The sequence below is a fragment of the Papio anubis genome, chromosome 15 (genome assembly GCF_008728515.1).
Source record: "Papio anubis isolate 15944 chromosome 15, Panubis1.0, whole genome shotgun sequence".
In the NCBI taxonomy this organism is placed as follows: Eukaryota; Metazoa; Chordata; class Mammalia; order Primates; family Cercopithecidae; genus Papio; species Papio anubis.
In genome coordinates, this window is record NC_044990.1 from 6459689 (window position 1) to 6477505 (window position 17817).

General features: G+C 41.3%; 1 protein-coding gene across 6 annotated transcripts in view; it reads right to left on the minus strand.

Annotated features, from left to right (window-relative positions):
• Nucleotides 1-17817, minus strand: part of USP12 (ubiquitin specific peptidase 12) — a 170283-nt gene that overhangs the window by 84922 nt on the left and 67544 nt on the right. For 2 of the 6 annotated variants that reach the window (XM_003913697.3, XM_021929506.2), the window contains exon 1: nucleotides 17233-17527. The exons of 3 other annotated variants lie outside the window; for them this stretch is intronic. In XM_003913697.3, coding sequence (XP_003913746.1) covers nucleotides 17233-17280 — 48 coding nt within the window. In that variant the 5' untranslated portion in view covers nucleotides 17281-17527. Of the gene's footprint in view, nucleotides 1-17232; nucleotides 17528-17817 lie in introns of those variants that run through there. One more of the 6 variants, XM_017951152.3, reaches the window with a different exon arrangement.

The window sequence follows — 17817 nt, forward strand, 5'->3', positions numbered from 1 at the left end:
GAACACAGTCCAGCCAAGACCTTGGTCTCAGCCCAGCCAGACCCACACAACCTTTTTTTTTCTTTTAAACGGAGTCTCGCTCTGTCGCCCAGGCTGGAGTGCAATGGCGCAATCATGGCTCATTGCAACCTCCGCCTCCCAGGTTCAAGCAATTCTCCTGCCTCAGGCTCCCAAGTACCTGGGACAATAGGCACAGGCCACCATGCCCAGCTAATTTTTTGTATTTTTAGTAGAGATGGGGTTTCACCATGTTGGCCAGGATGCCCTCGATCTTCTGACCTTGTGATCCACCCGCCTCGGCCTCTCAAAGTGCTGGGACTACAGGCGTGAGCCACTGCATCCGGCAACCTCCACAACTTTAGAATAATAAATTTGTGTGATTTTAAGCCACTAAACTTATGGTGATATGTTACAGCCTCATTGGAAACTAATGCACACACAAATTGGTCCATTTTAAACATTATAAATAGAAAAACAAATAGAAATAAATGCACTCTAATATCCCTAAAATCTGAAAATTAAAGTAACTGTATCTGGTTAGTTCATCTAATTTTCAGAATCCTGTGCTTAAGAATTTGAAGTTGCTTTTTTTAAAGCATAGCAGCAGTAAATATATAACCCTGAGGTGGAACATATTAAAAAATGGAAAACAAAAGAAAAACTACTTAGTTAAGTTTTAGTGTATAATCAGCTAAATCTTATTAATTATAGTTCAGATGCAAAAATGTGTTAGAACTTCATGTACTCATTCACTTGTAATATCACAAAATTAAGTCTAGGTGTGTAAAAGGTTCAACTTAATCTGTAAACTTTAGCCTGCCTAAATGTATGATTTTGGGAATACAACTATGAAAATATTTGAAAATGTAAAAAGTTTATTTCTGTGTAGCTTCAAATACAACAAAGAATAGATGTACATTCTCTTTCAATGTTTTTAAAAATATTTCTTAAAAAAACCTATAGAACCAGTTAAAACTATATGCTGAAGCCCTAATGAAACACTGGATCTACGCAATGATTATCAACAGTTGCTAAAAATCATTAGGTAAAAAGCTGCCAGCAGCTCCATAACAGAAGAGTCGTTCTGACAATGCCAGCCTCATCATTATAAAGAGACACCACATTCCCCTGCAACCCGGAAGTACACATCACCTATGTTTTTCCACCACCACTTGTACCCCAACTTCTGCAAGGAAAATAAAAAATAAAAAAAATAAAAAATCAAGGAATCTGGATCAGGCCTCTCGATCTACCAAATTACAGAAAACATACAGGATGGAAGAACACGTTAAACATCACAAAGGGGATGCAATCAGCAAAGTGCAGAAAATGAAAAAAAGCTATGGGACAATCTGATTTCCTCAAAAGATAAACTGTAATAAAAAAGAAAGAGGGATCCACATTTAAGAGATACAGTGACAAAACATAACGAACATTATGGATCCAACCACGATCATTTGAGACAATCAGCTAATTTCAACAATGATTGGACATTTATGAGTATTAAGAAAGAGAGAGGGCCGGGCGCGGTGGCTCAAGCCTGTAATCCCAGCACTTTGGGAGGCCGAGACGGGCGGATCACGAGGTCAGGAGATCGAGACCATCCTGGCTAACACGGTGAAACCCTGTCTCTACTAAAAATACAAGAAAATTAGCCGGGCGAGGTGGCGGGCGCCTGTAGTCCCAGCTACTCAGGAGGCTGAGGCAGGAGAATGGCGTGAACCCGGGGGGGGGCGGAGCTTGCAGTGAGCCGAGATCGCGCCACTGCACTCCAGCCTGGGGCACAGAGCAAGACTCCGTCTCAAAAAAAAAAAAAAAAAAGAAAGAGAGAGGCTGGGGGCAGTGGCTCATGCCTGTAATCCCAGCACTCTGGGAAACCAAGACAGGCGGATCACCTGAGGTCAGAAGTTTGAGACTAGCCTGGCCAACATGGCAAAACCCCGTCTCTACTAAAAAAATACAAAAATTGGCCAGGCATGGTGGCAGGCGCCTGTAATCCCAGCTACTCGGGAGGCTATGGCAGGGAGAACTGCTTGAACCTGGGAGGTGGAGGCTGCAGTGAGCCAAGATCACGCCACTGCACTCCAGCCTGGGTGACAGAACAAAATTCCGTCTCAAAAAAAAAAAAAGAAAAAAAAGAGAGAGAGAGAGACAGAAAATGATTTTGTGGTTGTCTTTAGGGGGAAGAAGCATCTACAGCTACATTAGTAACAGCATGATCCGGCGGCAAAAGCACTAAACTAAATATGGAGAGGTCTCAGGCAGAATCCTAAAATCAAGTCACTGGAGTCTGTTCATTTCCTTAGCTGTAAAACAGACTACTCCTCCCTACAGGCCCATCTCATAGATTTTACAGTTTTTGTTTGGAAAAAATGAACTAATAATAACAAAGTAATCTGAAATGTAAATACTGACATTGGTGAGGTTTCTTCACAGCAGGTATGTTACAAAAAAATATTCTGCGTAACAGTTATTTTCGCTAAAGTAATCATGTTTTCTTGGGTTTTTTTTTTTTTTCAATAAATTTTCTTTTTCTTTTTTCTTTTTTTTTTTTTTGAGACAGTCTCATTCTGTCGCCCAGGCTTTTTCAATAAATTTTCTAGAAAACCACTTCTGATCCCTTATAAAGCTTGACAAGTTTTATAGACATTAAGCTACAAAACAGAACGCTGTAGTTGAAATGGACCTAAGATCATACAGAGGCACACCTAATCCCGTCATTATATAGAGGTGTACATAATTCCCCATCATTACTTTGGGAAAAAGAAAAGTGGATGTTCTAGGTACGATCTCTCCCACTTTCCTTTACCTGCTGCATCAGAAGTGCTTTTCATTAGCTCATTTTTAGCAAAAATGAGTTCTGTAAGCTACAAATGTGATTTTTAACAACATATACATGCCTTTTTTTTTTAAAAAAAAACTACCACAAGTTCATAGGAGATTTTTGCCTAAATCTATATAAACCTAATCAACTTAACAAGTTTGAGGACAAAATTCCTGAAACATTAAACCATGTAAGTAATTTTAATCACTTAACCTTATTTCTTTCTTTCTTGTTGTTTTAATTCACTTCTCGCTTCCTTGCCAGGTCCTCTGTCCTCTTCATTTTTCTCCAAGTTACCTTTCAAATTCCACGAAGCTTCCCTCCCCACCACTCCGAAAAGCCTTCCTTCTCCAGATGATCCAGGCCTCACTCCAAATACCAGTCTGTCTTCCCTGTACACATCAAAATACAGCTTATCAAGTTTGTATCAGCCTACATTATTATACACAAAGTTGGTCACCCCAACTAGACGGCCAGCCCTTTGGAATTTAAACAGTTTTGCATCTCTAGTGTCTAGCACATAACCCAACTTAATGAATACTCCTTGACATTGATTGCAATGGACCCGATTGTGCCATTAGTTTTACTGGGTGAATTGTGTTCCCTAATAAAGATACATTTAAGTCTTAAGCCCCAGTATCTCAGAATGTGACCTTATTTTGAAATAGGGTCTTTACAGAAGTAATCAAGTTACAATGAAGTCACTAGGGTGCATCTTAATCCAGTGTGACTGGTGCCTGTGTAAAAAGGGAAAATTCGGACACCGACAGGCATAGAAGGAAGACAAGGTGGAGACAGAGACACAGGGAGAAAGCCATGTGAACAGATTGGAATGATGCATCCGCACGCCAGCAAACCACCAGCAGCGGGGACAGACAATGGAAGAGAGTCTCCTCACAGCCCTCAGAAGAAGCCAACCCTGTCAACATCCTGATTCTGGACTTCTAGCCTATAGAATTGTAAGATGATAAATTTATGTTACAGGCATGCATCACTTAATGACAGGGATACATTCTGAGAAATTGATTGTCAGGCAATTTCATCACGGTGCGTGTATCACAGAGTGTACTCACGCAAACCTAGATAGTATAGCCCACTACACACTTAAGCTATGTGGTCTAGCCTCTTACTCCTCGGCCACAAACCTGTATAGCATACGACTGTACTGGATCCTGGAGGTAACTGTAACACAACGATAAGTATTCGTGTCTCTAAACACATCTAAACATAGAAAAGGTACAGTAACCATATAGTATTATAATCCACACACACAGTTTCTGGTACTTTGTTATGGCAGCCCTAGGAAACCAATAAAATTATTGTTTAATAAAATGAAAATGTGCAAACACTATTATACAACCAAATTTTTCAATATGATAGACACTGAAGATCATGGGAAATTAAAATGCACACAAGAGTTTTGACATGGAATGAAACATGATGACAACCAAAAATGTACACTATATGTTAAGTGAAAGATCAAGTAAAACAAATAAACCTGCAGTTTTAAATACTGTGTGTGCGTGTGACACACACACAATACCTCGTTTGTATATGCACAGGTAATGTCTGGCAATAAACACACACACATATCCCAACTCTTTCTAGCAGTCGCTTCTTGGGAAAGGGTGGCCCCTCCTCCTTGTAAGAAATGAATTTTTTAAACTCACACAACTTTGCACTTTTAAAAATAGTAAGTGGTTTGGTTTTTCTTAAACTTCTAAAATTGCAAAATTTAAAGAAACTACCATTTCTAAGGAAATCAGACATCACATTTTTCTTTAAGAGTACATACAGTTAAACCTAAATAATTGAATACTTTTAAAATCCTCACTCTGGTAGTTCAAAAAACAATGTATCAATTACTAAATTACAAGGGCATATCTACCATCCCATTTCTAAAAGTTACCACGACATTATATTTCAGAGCCCATATTAAACACAGGCTGTTCCCAAAAATGTCAGGAAGAAAACAAGATTTTTCAAACACCATTTCATTTGCATCACGCATATAATTCTGGTGTTTTACAAGTGTTCTACCATTAAATTTCATTCCTCAACTAGGCCACACCTATTCAATCCAGCCTTCCCTATCAATATCCAGTAACGTCTGCAGAGGGCCTTGTTAACTTTGACGTCAACCAAAAATGTACTCTCTTTAACAATCTGTTCTAGATTTATCATCTATACATTTATCTAAACTCAAACTCTCCCTCACCTTTATTTTTTATCATTGTGAGATCTGAATCTGTGAAATGCCTAGCAATAGTATCACCAAGTAGCCACTCAATAAATGTCAGACTCTTATATAAGTTCCTTGGGAAAGCTAAAATTACAGAAGTCACATTCAACTTTACAAGTCAGCGAAGATGACCTAAGTCATCATTAACATAAAATGGCAAGAACATCACAGTAGGCTATTAGCACTGAAATGGTATAACAACTACAACCCAGTTTCAGAGATGAAAAGGAAAGATAGTAGACTATTAAAGCAGCTAACGTCTGGGATGAAAATGTGTAACAGAAGAGAGGCTTTAAGGACACAAGGAAGTAAAAACCTGAAACAGCAGAAGTGCGGAACACTTGTCACGAGCAGTAACCTGAGCAAAGGCAACTGTGCAGTCTTTAAAGAACGAAAATACCACCTTAAATACATACCATGTGTCAATTATGCCTCAATAAAGCTGGAAAAACTCAATAAAGAAACTAAACAGAGAACAAAAAAAGGTGACAGATTTCACTTGTATCTTTTCAGTTAAAAAGGGCAACATAATGTCTCCAACTAAGACAATGATACAAATATCCCAGCATTTTTATCGGGCTAAGGCTTGATTTGTATAGTGACAAAAATGACCAGAAGCAAAAGTTACCTCCTTTTAGTTTTCCATTTGCAAAGTTAAGTGAAGGCCTCTGCTTTAACCAGTCACAAGACAATGGCTGGTCCTTGTTCAGCAGAGTCCCCTGTGGAGGAGATATAAACCTCCTCAAATTGAAATTAAAAAAAAAAAAAAATGCAATAAAAACAAAAGAAACCAGTAAACTTAAAAAAAGTGAACTGTGTTTTATAAAAAAATATGAAACAAAAGACAACGAAAAGATTCTAATTTGCTTAGCAGAACCAAAAGCACAATATTTTTGGTTTTGTTTTTGGTCTGTCATATCTAGTTTTTGAGCCTTTGATGTTTCAAATTTGTTCCAAATTTTGTCCACCTTTACATAAAAACCCTGACCACATCAGTCTGAAGAAATTATCAGCTTTAAACCTCTAGGTCCATCAAATAACAAACAGTGAAACCACTTGATTCCTATTCCTCACCTGCTCTTAAAAGAACCAAAACATCATGTTTCTGTTTTTTGTTTTGTTTTCCTTCAACCTTAAGTTCCAGAGTACATGTGCAGGATGTGCAGGTTTGTGACACAGGGAAACGTGGGTCATGGTGGTTTCCTGCACAGCTCAACCCATCTCCCTGGTTTAAGCCCAGCATCCATCAGCTATTCTTCCTGATGCTCTCTTTCCCGCCATCCTCCCCACAGGCCACACTGTGTGCTGTTCCCCTCCACAAAGCATCATCTTTCAAGGCCACTAAGTCTGAAACCTTCTAAACATTATATCCTGTTTTGTGCAAAAGAGAATCACCCTGCTCTATTAAGATATACCTCCTAACGCAAACTTCAAAGTCCCAGCTACCACCCCCAAGGTACCACCTTAATCATCCTGCATATGAGTCTCTTCATTAAACAAATTAAACAACCAGGGAACCTTTACGACATCAGCAAAGAAAAACTGTGAAATGACATGCCAGAGAAACAGTAGAAATAATTTCTTCAAAGTTGTAACGGTTAGATTTTTGGACTAAGATAATCACATACAAAACAGAATAAATGTTCATCTACAGAATCTCAAAGTATAAATGTATTTTCCATTCCAAAGAACTAAAGCCTTGTATTTTATTGTCTCCTTACCACTACAACTTAAGTACTTTATGGCTTATTTTATTTGTGCCCAGATGGGCTCTTTCTAATTTTAAAGTCTCTTTTCAGGGATCCCTGAAAAACCCAGGTAGACCAATACTGTACAAATAAAGGCAATTTACTCACTATAATTTTATACCTTAAAAAAATGTCACTAGTGGGGAATTACAGAGTTTACTGACATCAGAAGTTAACTACAGGCCAGGTGCGGAGGTTGACACCTGTAACTGCAGCATTTTGGGAGGCTGGGTAGATCGCTTGAGCTCAGGAGTTTGAGACCAGCCTGGGCAACATGGTTAAACCCTGTCTCTACAAAAAAATCAATTAAAAAGAAAAAACAGCTGGGCGTGGTGGTGTGTGCCTGCAGTCCCAGATACTTGATGGCTCAGGCAGGAGGATAGCTTGAGCCTGGAGGGCAGAGGTTTCAATGAGGCGAGATTGCACCACTGCACTACAGCCTGGGCAACAGAGCAAGGCTCTGTCTCAAAAAAAAAAAAAAAAAAAAAAAAAAAAGATAGCCACTCCGTGAACTGTAAATTCTTAACATACTAAAGATTTTAAAGGCAATCTAAAACTTTGCTTCATGGATCACTAAAATACTCATTTTCAAACTTTGAAATGACTACACTTTGTCAAAGGTAACTTGTGAGCCCCGTTACAACTCCTAGCTTTCCATCCTTTCCTTAAGAGGGCATGGAGCCTTACCAACAATGACCATGTAAGGGTGATGTTGATATGTATTTATAGTACAAAAGACGTTCACATGTGCCATCTCATCTGATCTAATGGGGAAATTATTATTCCATTTCATAACTGAAACTTAAATGGTTTCAGTTATGAAACCATTTAACTAATGGCCTACCCAAGTGAAAACAATTAGTGAGGGAAGTGGGACTCAAAGTCACACACACAGAGATACGCAGCTGAAAAGTCAGGAATAAAAATTCCCCAATTTCTTGTTTGAAAAGGAGTAATTTGTCTCAACCATCAAATCTGCAGCACATTGCCCTGTAGATGTCGTCACGAGTATGCATGTCTAGAAATGGGGACCCCATCCCTAGCTGCTGTGGGGTTGACTTTAAGCTGCCTTTTCCATTTTGTGAAAATGGGGCTAATATCACCTAACCTTTCATGGATCTTCAAGATGACAGATAGAGAAAGACTAACAATAAAAACAAAATAAAATTAATGCTTTTGAAATATCTCAAAAAAAATCTATTGTTAATTTTCTTAGGTGTGACAATAGTATTGTGTTACTGTTAAAGAGACTGCCCTTTCATTTTAGGTCGGTTTCTTATTAAGCAATATTTTGTTTTTTATCCAATCTGATAGTTCCTTTAATACAATGCAGGTAAGTCTGATCCATTTGATGATGATGATTAATGAACTAAAACAGCTTATTTCTTCCACCTGTGTTTTCTATCATTCTTTTTCATTTTGTTTTTCCTATTTTCCTTCCCTCAGAGTTTGAATGGTAACGTTTAAATGTCTGCTGGTATGGAACCAAGAAAATTCACTTCTTGTGTGGGTGTGTATTTATGTATTCATCCTTAATTTTTTTTTTTTTTTTTTTTGAGACGGAGTCTCGCTCTGTCACCCAGGCTGGAGTGCAGTGGCCGGACCTCAGCTCACTGCAAGCTCCGCCTCCCGGGTTCACGCCATTCTCCGGCCTCAGCCTCCCGAGTAGCTGGGACTACAGGCGCCCGCCACCTCACCCGGCTAGTTTTTTGTATTTCTTAATAGAGACGGGGTTTCACCGTGTTAGCCAGGATGGTCTCGATCTCCTGACCTCGTGATCCGCCCGTCTCGGCCTCCCAAAGTGCTGGGATTACAGGCTTGAGCCACCGCGCCCGGCTCATCCTTAATTTTTTAACATGTATATACAATCCTAAATTTTCCAATAGTGGTTGTTTAGTTGGCTCTTAAACAAGGAGGCCCTTAACAAGTTTTAAAAACCCACTGAACTGTCCTTGTATCCCACCCATCTTGTTTTGTTTTCATTTTATATTCTTAAAAAAAATACAAGCAAATTTTGAACAATCAATGTAATTCAATTTACCAGCATATTTTTACCAACTCCATTGTTTCTTATACCCTCATGACTGTCCTCTGGACTTACATTTCCTCAGGCTGAACACATACTTTAATAATCATTTTAATGCACATCAATAGTTGGTAAACTCTTGGTACTTCTTTAAATATTCCCCCTTCCTACTCTCCAGCCTTATTGTTCACAAGATCCGCTTTCATGCCAAACCACCTACAGAGCCTAAGAGTAACACGTTATCTGTTTACATCTGGTATCCCATCCCTCCATATCCACGTAATAAACGCCATTCATTTTACAAAGTTCAACTCTCTTCTAAGAAGCTTTTTCCTGAAGCCCTCTTCTCTCTCCCAGAACCACCTTCTCTTTCACATATAATTACCATCACTTATACCAATGAGAAAAACACCTCATTGTGTGCATTTGTTTTATATGTCCATCCTCTTCTACAATACTGTAAGTAGAGCTGGTTTTTAATCTTTTTCTCATCATGACACACAAAGAAAATAGTATATGAAGAGCCCACAAGAATATAGAGATAGCCAGGTGCAGTGGCTCACGTGAGCAACAGAGCAAGACCTGTCAAAAAAAAAAAAAAAGCAGCAGCCGCTGCCACAGGTAAGACAGGTAAGTCTGCTCTCACCAGAAAGGGACTGGCTAAGTGTCTTGGATCAACCCAGATATCTCCAGGCTGCCCAGGGGTCAAGAGGATTACTTCCTCAGCACAACTATAACCCACTAAGGACACACTGAATGGGAAGTTCCGGAAGACCAGAGTTTATCACAGTCATCTTCATGTTCTCAAAACCCACATGCAGCCTGATATAATGTAGGTCTCCATGAATCCTTCCTCAAAGTACTTAAGAAAAAGCACTCTTTACTCCCACAAAAAGGAAAAAAAAATCACTAGCATTAGGTAGAGGCTTAGTAGGTCACTAAAATAAAATCAAAGGCAACAGTACTCTAACTCCACTGAATGGTATTATGATTTAAACCACCATTTACAAGCAGAGAATGCATGGATGGTTCCTCTACCCACGAAGCATTTCAGTAAGAACATCTGTCCATTATCACTGAAATAAACATCTACTTCTTGTTTTCAGCTGGAAATAAATTTTTATTGGTAGGTAGCTTTGGACATGTGGCTCACTACAGATAAATAAAGCAAGTTTACACATCTCTTCTTTAGATACAACACACTGTTTAGAAGAAGCTAACGGTCCTTCTTACAGAGAAGCAGAAGAAAATCACAAGCCAACGCACACAGAGGGCTACAGCACCTCACACAGTGGAGCTCTGTTAAATTTCTTATACTTTACATTATCACAAAAGTCTTCTTGAGTTTTGCTGTGAAAAAGCAAAGACTTACTAGTTTTTTTTCCTAAATAAATGTATATAAACGGCTACTCTAACCTCCTACAGCAAATTCTGCACATAAGATAGCAAAAGATCGAATGCTATATATAAGTATTTTCAACAATACTGGGCCTCCAATTGAGAGTTTTCAGTTCAGCAAGCATAACTCTTCATAATCAACTCTTCACTTACAACTTTCTCCCAACACTTTAAAGCATGGTGTAGATATGTAAATATCCCTCTTCTAGACTAGGAGATTGGGACTGTAGGTTTCAGACAAGATATCTAAGAGAAAGGTGGGTAAGTTCAATGTAAGCCAACAAGAGATGTTATTCTCTTGTTATGCTTCCTAAAGGACAGGGCATAAGGAAATTAAGTGTAATATGGCCTCAGTAAACAGAAAAATCTGAAAGGAAATAAGTCCTGAAGCTAACGTGAATACACACAGCTTGTTCTAGTAATGACAAAAAGCTGCTGTGCTTTTTTTTAGTATAAAATAAGGTAAGATAGATTTTTCTTCTAAAAGCATTAAATTGGTGAAAAAGTAATTGCGGTTTTTGCCATTCTCAACTTACCTAAACTTGTAAAATATGTTTGAGAATGTCACAAATTAGACCAGATATTTTTGTTACCAAAGAAATAAATTATTCCATAAACTATTCAAAATAGAGAAAGAAGACAATCTACATTCTTAGCTTTCATACTACCAATTAATCCACTTAATTTCAAAATAAATTAGTGCTTTCTCAGGGCTATGTACTACTAATAAACTAACATTTCTTACAATGAAAAGGAACTGACAATTATATTACACAAAATAAATTTCCATTTTGGTTAGTATATATTGAGCTAATAGATTAATTAGTAGTGCCAATGAATGAATACTTTTTAACACAGGGAGGGGAGCAAATCATGTTAAAGGGTAATAATAACAGCCAACATGACACAGTGATTCCCATGGGCCAGGTACTAGTCAACAACCCTATGAACTAGATGTTATTTTACTCTCATTTTACATGTACAGAGAAGTAACTTGTCCAAGGTCATACTCCTAACTGAAGAAATAAATGTGAAATCTCAAAAAAATTCAAATCCCTTAATGGTACTGGCAAAGAAAAAAGTGTCAAAAATTAGCAAAGAGCTTTGTGAATTATTAGCCTGTTGGTGACTAAAATGGTGATATCAGTAACCTTAAGTAAATGGTTTTAAATAAAGAAAAATATATTTAGACTGTAAAATCTAGGAAACTAAGTGAAATTCATGCTTAACTACATCTGATTCTATGCTTTTTATATTATCTAAAACATAATTAGAACTCCCAAAATGTTCTAGAAATGGGCCATAGAGCAAAAAATAATCATTTTTTAAAAAGAGCTCCTAAAATGATGAAAATGATACCAATGATCATTTATAAACTATCAAAGGATCAGAATTTTAGATCCAGAAGGAGACAAGCATATAAGGAATATCTATTAAAGGGTGTCTAGTCCAATCCCTTAATTTCACAGATGAGAAAAACTAACTCGAAGTTTTAAGAAACTTTCCCATATGTACCCATCTAAATGTCAAAATCTGGACTAGAATTTACCTTCTGGTCCAACTGCTCTTTTTATTATACCATGCTGTCAAATACATAATAAAATACCATATTAAGTTTCTGGAATAGGACTACTAAAAGAGAAACCAAAACAAAATTAGATTATTTAAATCTAAAAAGGTTTCTGGAAAGGAATTACACAAAGTATACAAATGCTTAAATGATACTTCCTGAGGCAATAAAAGTTTCAGAAGAGCTAGAATAAATAGGAGTTTAAAGGCAGGAAGAAAGGAATTTGGTAAATGACAAAAAGGAGGCAGACTCAATTTGGGGGGACTGGGTCAAAAGTCTAGAATCAAGTAAGACAACGAGAAATGTGACAACATCTCGCTGAAATTGGCCAACGTGGATCGTGGTAGGGCAGATAATACTTTGAGACCTATTAGCCACTTAATAGCAAAAGATGGAAGGAAAAAGCCACCAGAAGGTAAGCAAAGCCATATGATATAAAAAAAGACCGTAATATTTACACACATGCCACATAATTGAATATGGTATTTAAAACTAGTTTTCCAGCATATAAAAAATTTCAGATCATAACAAGTCTTATCTTTGTGATAACTAAGTGCCTAAGATTAGAATAAACCACTTCTTATAAAATTCCATTTCTACTAACTATATCACTTTACCCTCTAATAATCATTAAACGGGTTATAACCTGTCAACGCCCTAGTACCCTACCATCATGCTTTATTGGGCCAATCTCGCCAACTCATCACTTTGTAACATTAAACTCATGTTCATCCTAAAATTGGGCAAATTTTAGGATGGGCAGGAATGATGATAATGATAACATAATAATCATTCATGGGAAAACAGTGTAAAATTATATCCAGGGAATACAACTCAAGTTTTTTAAGAAGTCAAAGACAATATGCTCTGGAAGGTAAAAATTGACCTTCCTTTTGCTTCTTAGAGTTTTTATATTTTCCAGATTTCTATGAAAATGTATCATTTTTAATGTCCAAAATGTGTTTTAGACAAATTCAAAAGATGAGTGGGCTTAAATAAAACTTCCATTAATACTTCTTCTAAATGTTCTCTCCCCACCAAGCTCAAACATTCCTTTGACCAAACATTTATGTAATAGAAGATTCCTTATTTTTGAGGTTTTCTTATTTTTTTAAAGGCTTAAGAAGCTTAAGTTGCGCCGGGCGCGGTGGCTCAAGCCTGTAATCCCAGCACTTTGGGAGGCGGAGATGGGCGGATCACGAGGTCAGGAGATCGAGACCATCCTGGCTAACAGGGTGAAACCCTGTCTCTACTAAAAATACAAAAAACTAGCCGGGCGAGGTGGCGGCGCCTGTAGTCCCAGCTACTCGGGAGGCTGAGGCAGGAGAATGGCGTAAACCCGGGAGGTGGAGCTTGCAGTGAGCTGAGATCTGGCCACTGCACTCCAGCTCGGGCGACAGAGCCAGACTCCGTCTCAAAAAAAAAAAAAAAAAAAAAAGAAGCTTAAGTTTTGTTCATTCTTTAAATGAACACACAAAAATTAGATAAGTAAAACAATGGCAACTCACGTCTGAATGCTCCTATCATGGAAGCACTATTTTACTAACAAAATATTAATTTACAAATAAGTATTTCATTAATAAAAGGACTACATCCACCCTATTTCTTGAGGAAGAAAAAGAAATGTCATTATTTAATATAATATTCTTGCTATATGAAGAGGAGACTTTCACACACACACACATTGCCAACAAAGCATGGGCTTTGAGGCTTGCCCCAGCTTTCTTTTTTTTCAGTAGTAAGGATAAATTCCACTGACCACACATATCCTTACCTGGGACCCCAGTGAGACTCGAGCAGTAAGAAAAGGCAAACATTTTCCATGTATGTCCTTTCTAATTTATGTTTTAAAAAATTGTGTTATTAAAACAGAACAAAAAAGAAAAAGACAGTCAGCTTTACCTGTGCCTTTCTTCAGCAAGTAAAGTTTACCATGCTCAGGGTGCTGTGCCAGGCACAGGCATTCTCAGAAGTAAAGCCCGTCGGACTCTCCTAGCACCTACCTTTACCAGCTTTGGCCTCATTACCACCATGTTCTAATGGATCTAATCTCATGCCCTTGTAACCGGGGGTGGGCAAGCAGCCAGGCCAGTGCCACCCCACGATCTAACTCTACCCACCTCCTGCACCAACAACTTCTCCGTTGTCCTGTCCCCCTCCCAATAACGCCTTCCTAACCATGACTCCTACAACCCAAATAGGAAGAGAAAATAATGATCAGAGGCAGAGCTAACATTTATGGAGCTAACAGTAAGAAGTTCCAGCCCCAAAGCAGGGGCTGTCCTGACCACTGCTGCATCCTCATGACGGACCACCCGGATTAGCCACCTCAACTGCAAAACAGACCCCCCTCTACATGTATTCTGTCACTTTTCCCGTTATTTCACACTTATTAAGTACAATATTAAATATCAGGTAGTTAATTCTCTGTGTCAGGCCCTGAAACTACTTCAAAGGCAAAATAAACACCATGTGATACTGAAAATGTATTATTTCATGGACAAATTAAAAAGAGGTATTTCAAGGGGTACCCTTGAAAATGTACTCATTGCAATCTAAACATAATCACTATTTGGTTCAGGCTATAATACTAACTTACGAAAAACAAGTTTTACTAATTTTCACATGTAAGCAGAATACTAGTGATCTAAAATAAGATACAGCTGAAGAGATTTGTTTTTAACAGTTACTTAACCCAATTACGGTATTGCAGATTTGCCCAGGTACCTTGTTTTAACAAATGAAAAAATTACGTATACTTCAGTATCTATAGAATAAAACTTCAACTCATCCTAAATGTTTTCGCAGCTGCTGACTCTGAGAAGTATTCTGTTTAAGTCCAGCCCATCTTCTCTCCACATTCCATACACACACAGCCGTATCATCTCTGCTTCACCCGGCATACCAGGAGGAGACAGGAAGGACTCTGGAAAACTTTTATACTGAATGCAGAACTTGGTACTCCAGATCAAACTGCAGAAGTAAATGATAATCCGTCCCCTTCAAGGCCCTCATAATTAAGAGTTCAAAGAAAATTTTACTACACAGTAAGCATAAGGTGCTACTGAGATTACAAAAATGCCATGAAACTGTAGGAAGGGGATGGAGGGTCGGGTTGGACAGGGGTAGGATTATTGAAGTAAGGAGGCTCCCTGCTTAACAGACAGCTACACACACTCTCCAGACAAGAAGGAAAAGGGTTGTGGCGGGGAGGAGCGTTCCAAGCCTAGCAAAACCACCTACAAAGCCAAAGAGGTATCTTTGCTTTTCAATTTTGTGATTCTAGAGGACAGATGGCAATTTTCTTTAAAGAGTAAGACTGCAAACTACTGAGATATTTAGCACTGTTTGGGGGTGCATTCGAATGTATTCAAATATGAATACGGACACACCCAATTTTAATAGTACCTTTGGAACAATCTCATTTGGCCAGGCACTATTTGCCAACAATACACACACACCCCACATGTAATTAACGTATCTGGGTGGAAGCCCTAGAAAGAGCTTCTGAGTTTGACATCCTTGAGATCAGAATCCCACTTACTAAGTGTGTGACCCTGGCAAATCCCTGTGTCTCACTGTCCTAATCTGATTACAGCATACATTTATTGTTTACTTGAATACTGTTTGTGTCCATGAGCAAGAATGTAAACACCATGAAAGCAGGGGCTGCCCTGACCAATACTGCATCCCCAGCACTCAGCCCTGCCTCCAGCACTTAGTAGCTGCTAAATGTATACTTGATATACAGTACTTGAGTGAATGGTCAGTAAAGAGTATCACACCACTCCTGAAATCCTAGTCTTTGACAACGAACTATGACCCACACAATGTGTGTAGCTCAGCAATCTGGCAAAACTGTCACTGTAAAAGACCTAATTATCGCGTTCCTTTTACAACTGACTAATAATTGGCATATCTAAAAATAATTAGCCCAAACAATCCTCGAAAATCATTTTAACATAGTCCATTTAATACCAATGCTTTCCTAAAATGTAAACTGTGAGAAAGAACAATCATCCAGTTGGGAAATGGAGTCTTCAATGATTCATCCTTCAGTATGATTTCTTTAATACTGTCGATTTTATGTCCACCTGATTTCAGCCATTTTTTGTACTGTTCCTCAGCGTGCAGCAGAGAATCTGCTTTTAAAGCATCTTTCAGATCTGATTCACCACTCCTTAAAGAAAAATATATACAATGTACAACCCTTGGACGGAAAATTGCTTGGGGAGCTCCTATATGAAATCAGTTGCATAAATAGGGCCAGTGAGACATGAAACACAAGATTTCAGAAGTCTTTAATAACAACCACTAGGCCCACGTTGCAAAGAACTAACTTTTTTCGGTGATGACTCATAAATTATGATCCCTACATATAAGCTCATGAGGAGCTAATGAAACGAATTTGTCTCATCATGTGGAAAACTGTGGTCCTTCTGGCCACGCACAAAACACCAAGTTTCAAACGCGCCCACGTTTTGCTTAATTCGGGACTTCCAGCGGGCATTAGCACTTTTCCCTTACAGTCTATTTAAACGCCCTAGGAAAACAAATACCGTCGCCTTGGCAGGCGGTCCCCGCACAGACACACCTAGCTCCAGCCACATACAGATGTGTCTGGTGGGCTGAAGTAAATAAATGACAGGAAAGCTAATGCTGCTTTTCAAGATTAACGTGCATTCCCAGAGACAAGACTGCCACCTGGACACACGGCTGGAAACGGGAGAGCATGTGCCTCTCAGAGGAGAAAATGGAGAGAATTTCAACAGTACTTATTTAAACTTTCCACCTTCACACACGCCCCTTTCCCCCAGCGCGGGGTCGGGGACTCGGCCCAGCCAGCGGCGCGAGGAAATCTGCACTTGACTTCCGTCCTCTCCCAGGCGGGAAAGAGCGCTGCCCGCCACGGCCGAGACCCTTCCTTCCTGCCCGCCGACCCCCACCCCGCCCGGGGACCCCTCCCGCTCGGCGCGCGACCAGGAGGAAACGCAGCCCGCACGGCTCCGCGCCCCCTCGCCGGCGACCCCGGCCCGGGGCCGCGCTCCGACTCGCGCGCGCCCACCCCTCGCCCCGCCACAGGCCCAGCCCGCCTCGGCTCTCGGCCCCGCGCCCCAAGCGCACCCCAGCAGTTCAGCCGGGGGCTCCCGGAGGCCGGTGCCCGCCCCACGCCACGTCCGGCACAGTCGCCCCCTCACCGCCACCCTCGCGCCGCCCTGGCCCACCAGGCGGCGCCCCCTCCCCAGCCGCCTGGGCCGCTCACCCCCGCGCTCCCCGCCTGCTCGCCGTCCAACCGCCCCCGCCCGGGCCGCCCGCCCGCCCCCGCGCTAGGCCCTGCGGGCAGCCACCGGGAGAGGCTGCTCCAGCGCCGCCCGCCCGTCCGAGAGGTCCCGGCTGCCCCTGCCGCCCGCTCGCGGCACCTACCATGGTACAGATGGAGGCGAATTTGGAGACTGTCATTAGGATTTCCATCCGGCCAGCGCCATCTTCCACCCAATCACAGCGGCGGCGGCGGGCGGGGGAGGAGGAGAGCCGGGCCGCCCGCTCGCACCGCAGCCCGCGGGCGGACCCCGAGCCGCCGCGGACCCACGCACCGAGCCCGCTGGGCCGCCGCTGCCGTCGTCGCCGCCGGCGCTCAGGCACTCCCGGCCTCGGGCCCCAGCCCCCGCCTGCCGGCCGCCGGCCCGCCCCCGGCTCCGCCCCAGCGCAGGACGCAGCCGCTGCCTCCGGGCCCGCGCCTGCCCGCGAAGCCGCCCGCCGCCCACCCCGCCCAGCGCGCAGGGGAGCGGGCTCCGCCGAGGCCCTAATGCCCGGCCTGCCAGGCAGCAGCGCGGCCCGGCGGCGCAGCCCCGCCCACCCCTCGGCGCCCCCTCCGCGGCCGGCGAGCGCGAGGCGGGGAACTCCGGCCCGGCCCCACCCCGCGCGCGGCAGAGGGCAGGACCGAAGGCGGGCACCGCCTCCTGCCCGCGTCCCTGCGGTCCTAGAGCCGGGCGCTTAGAGGCCCCGCGT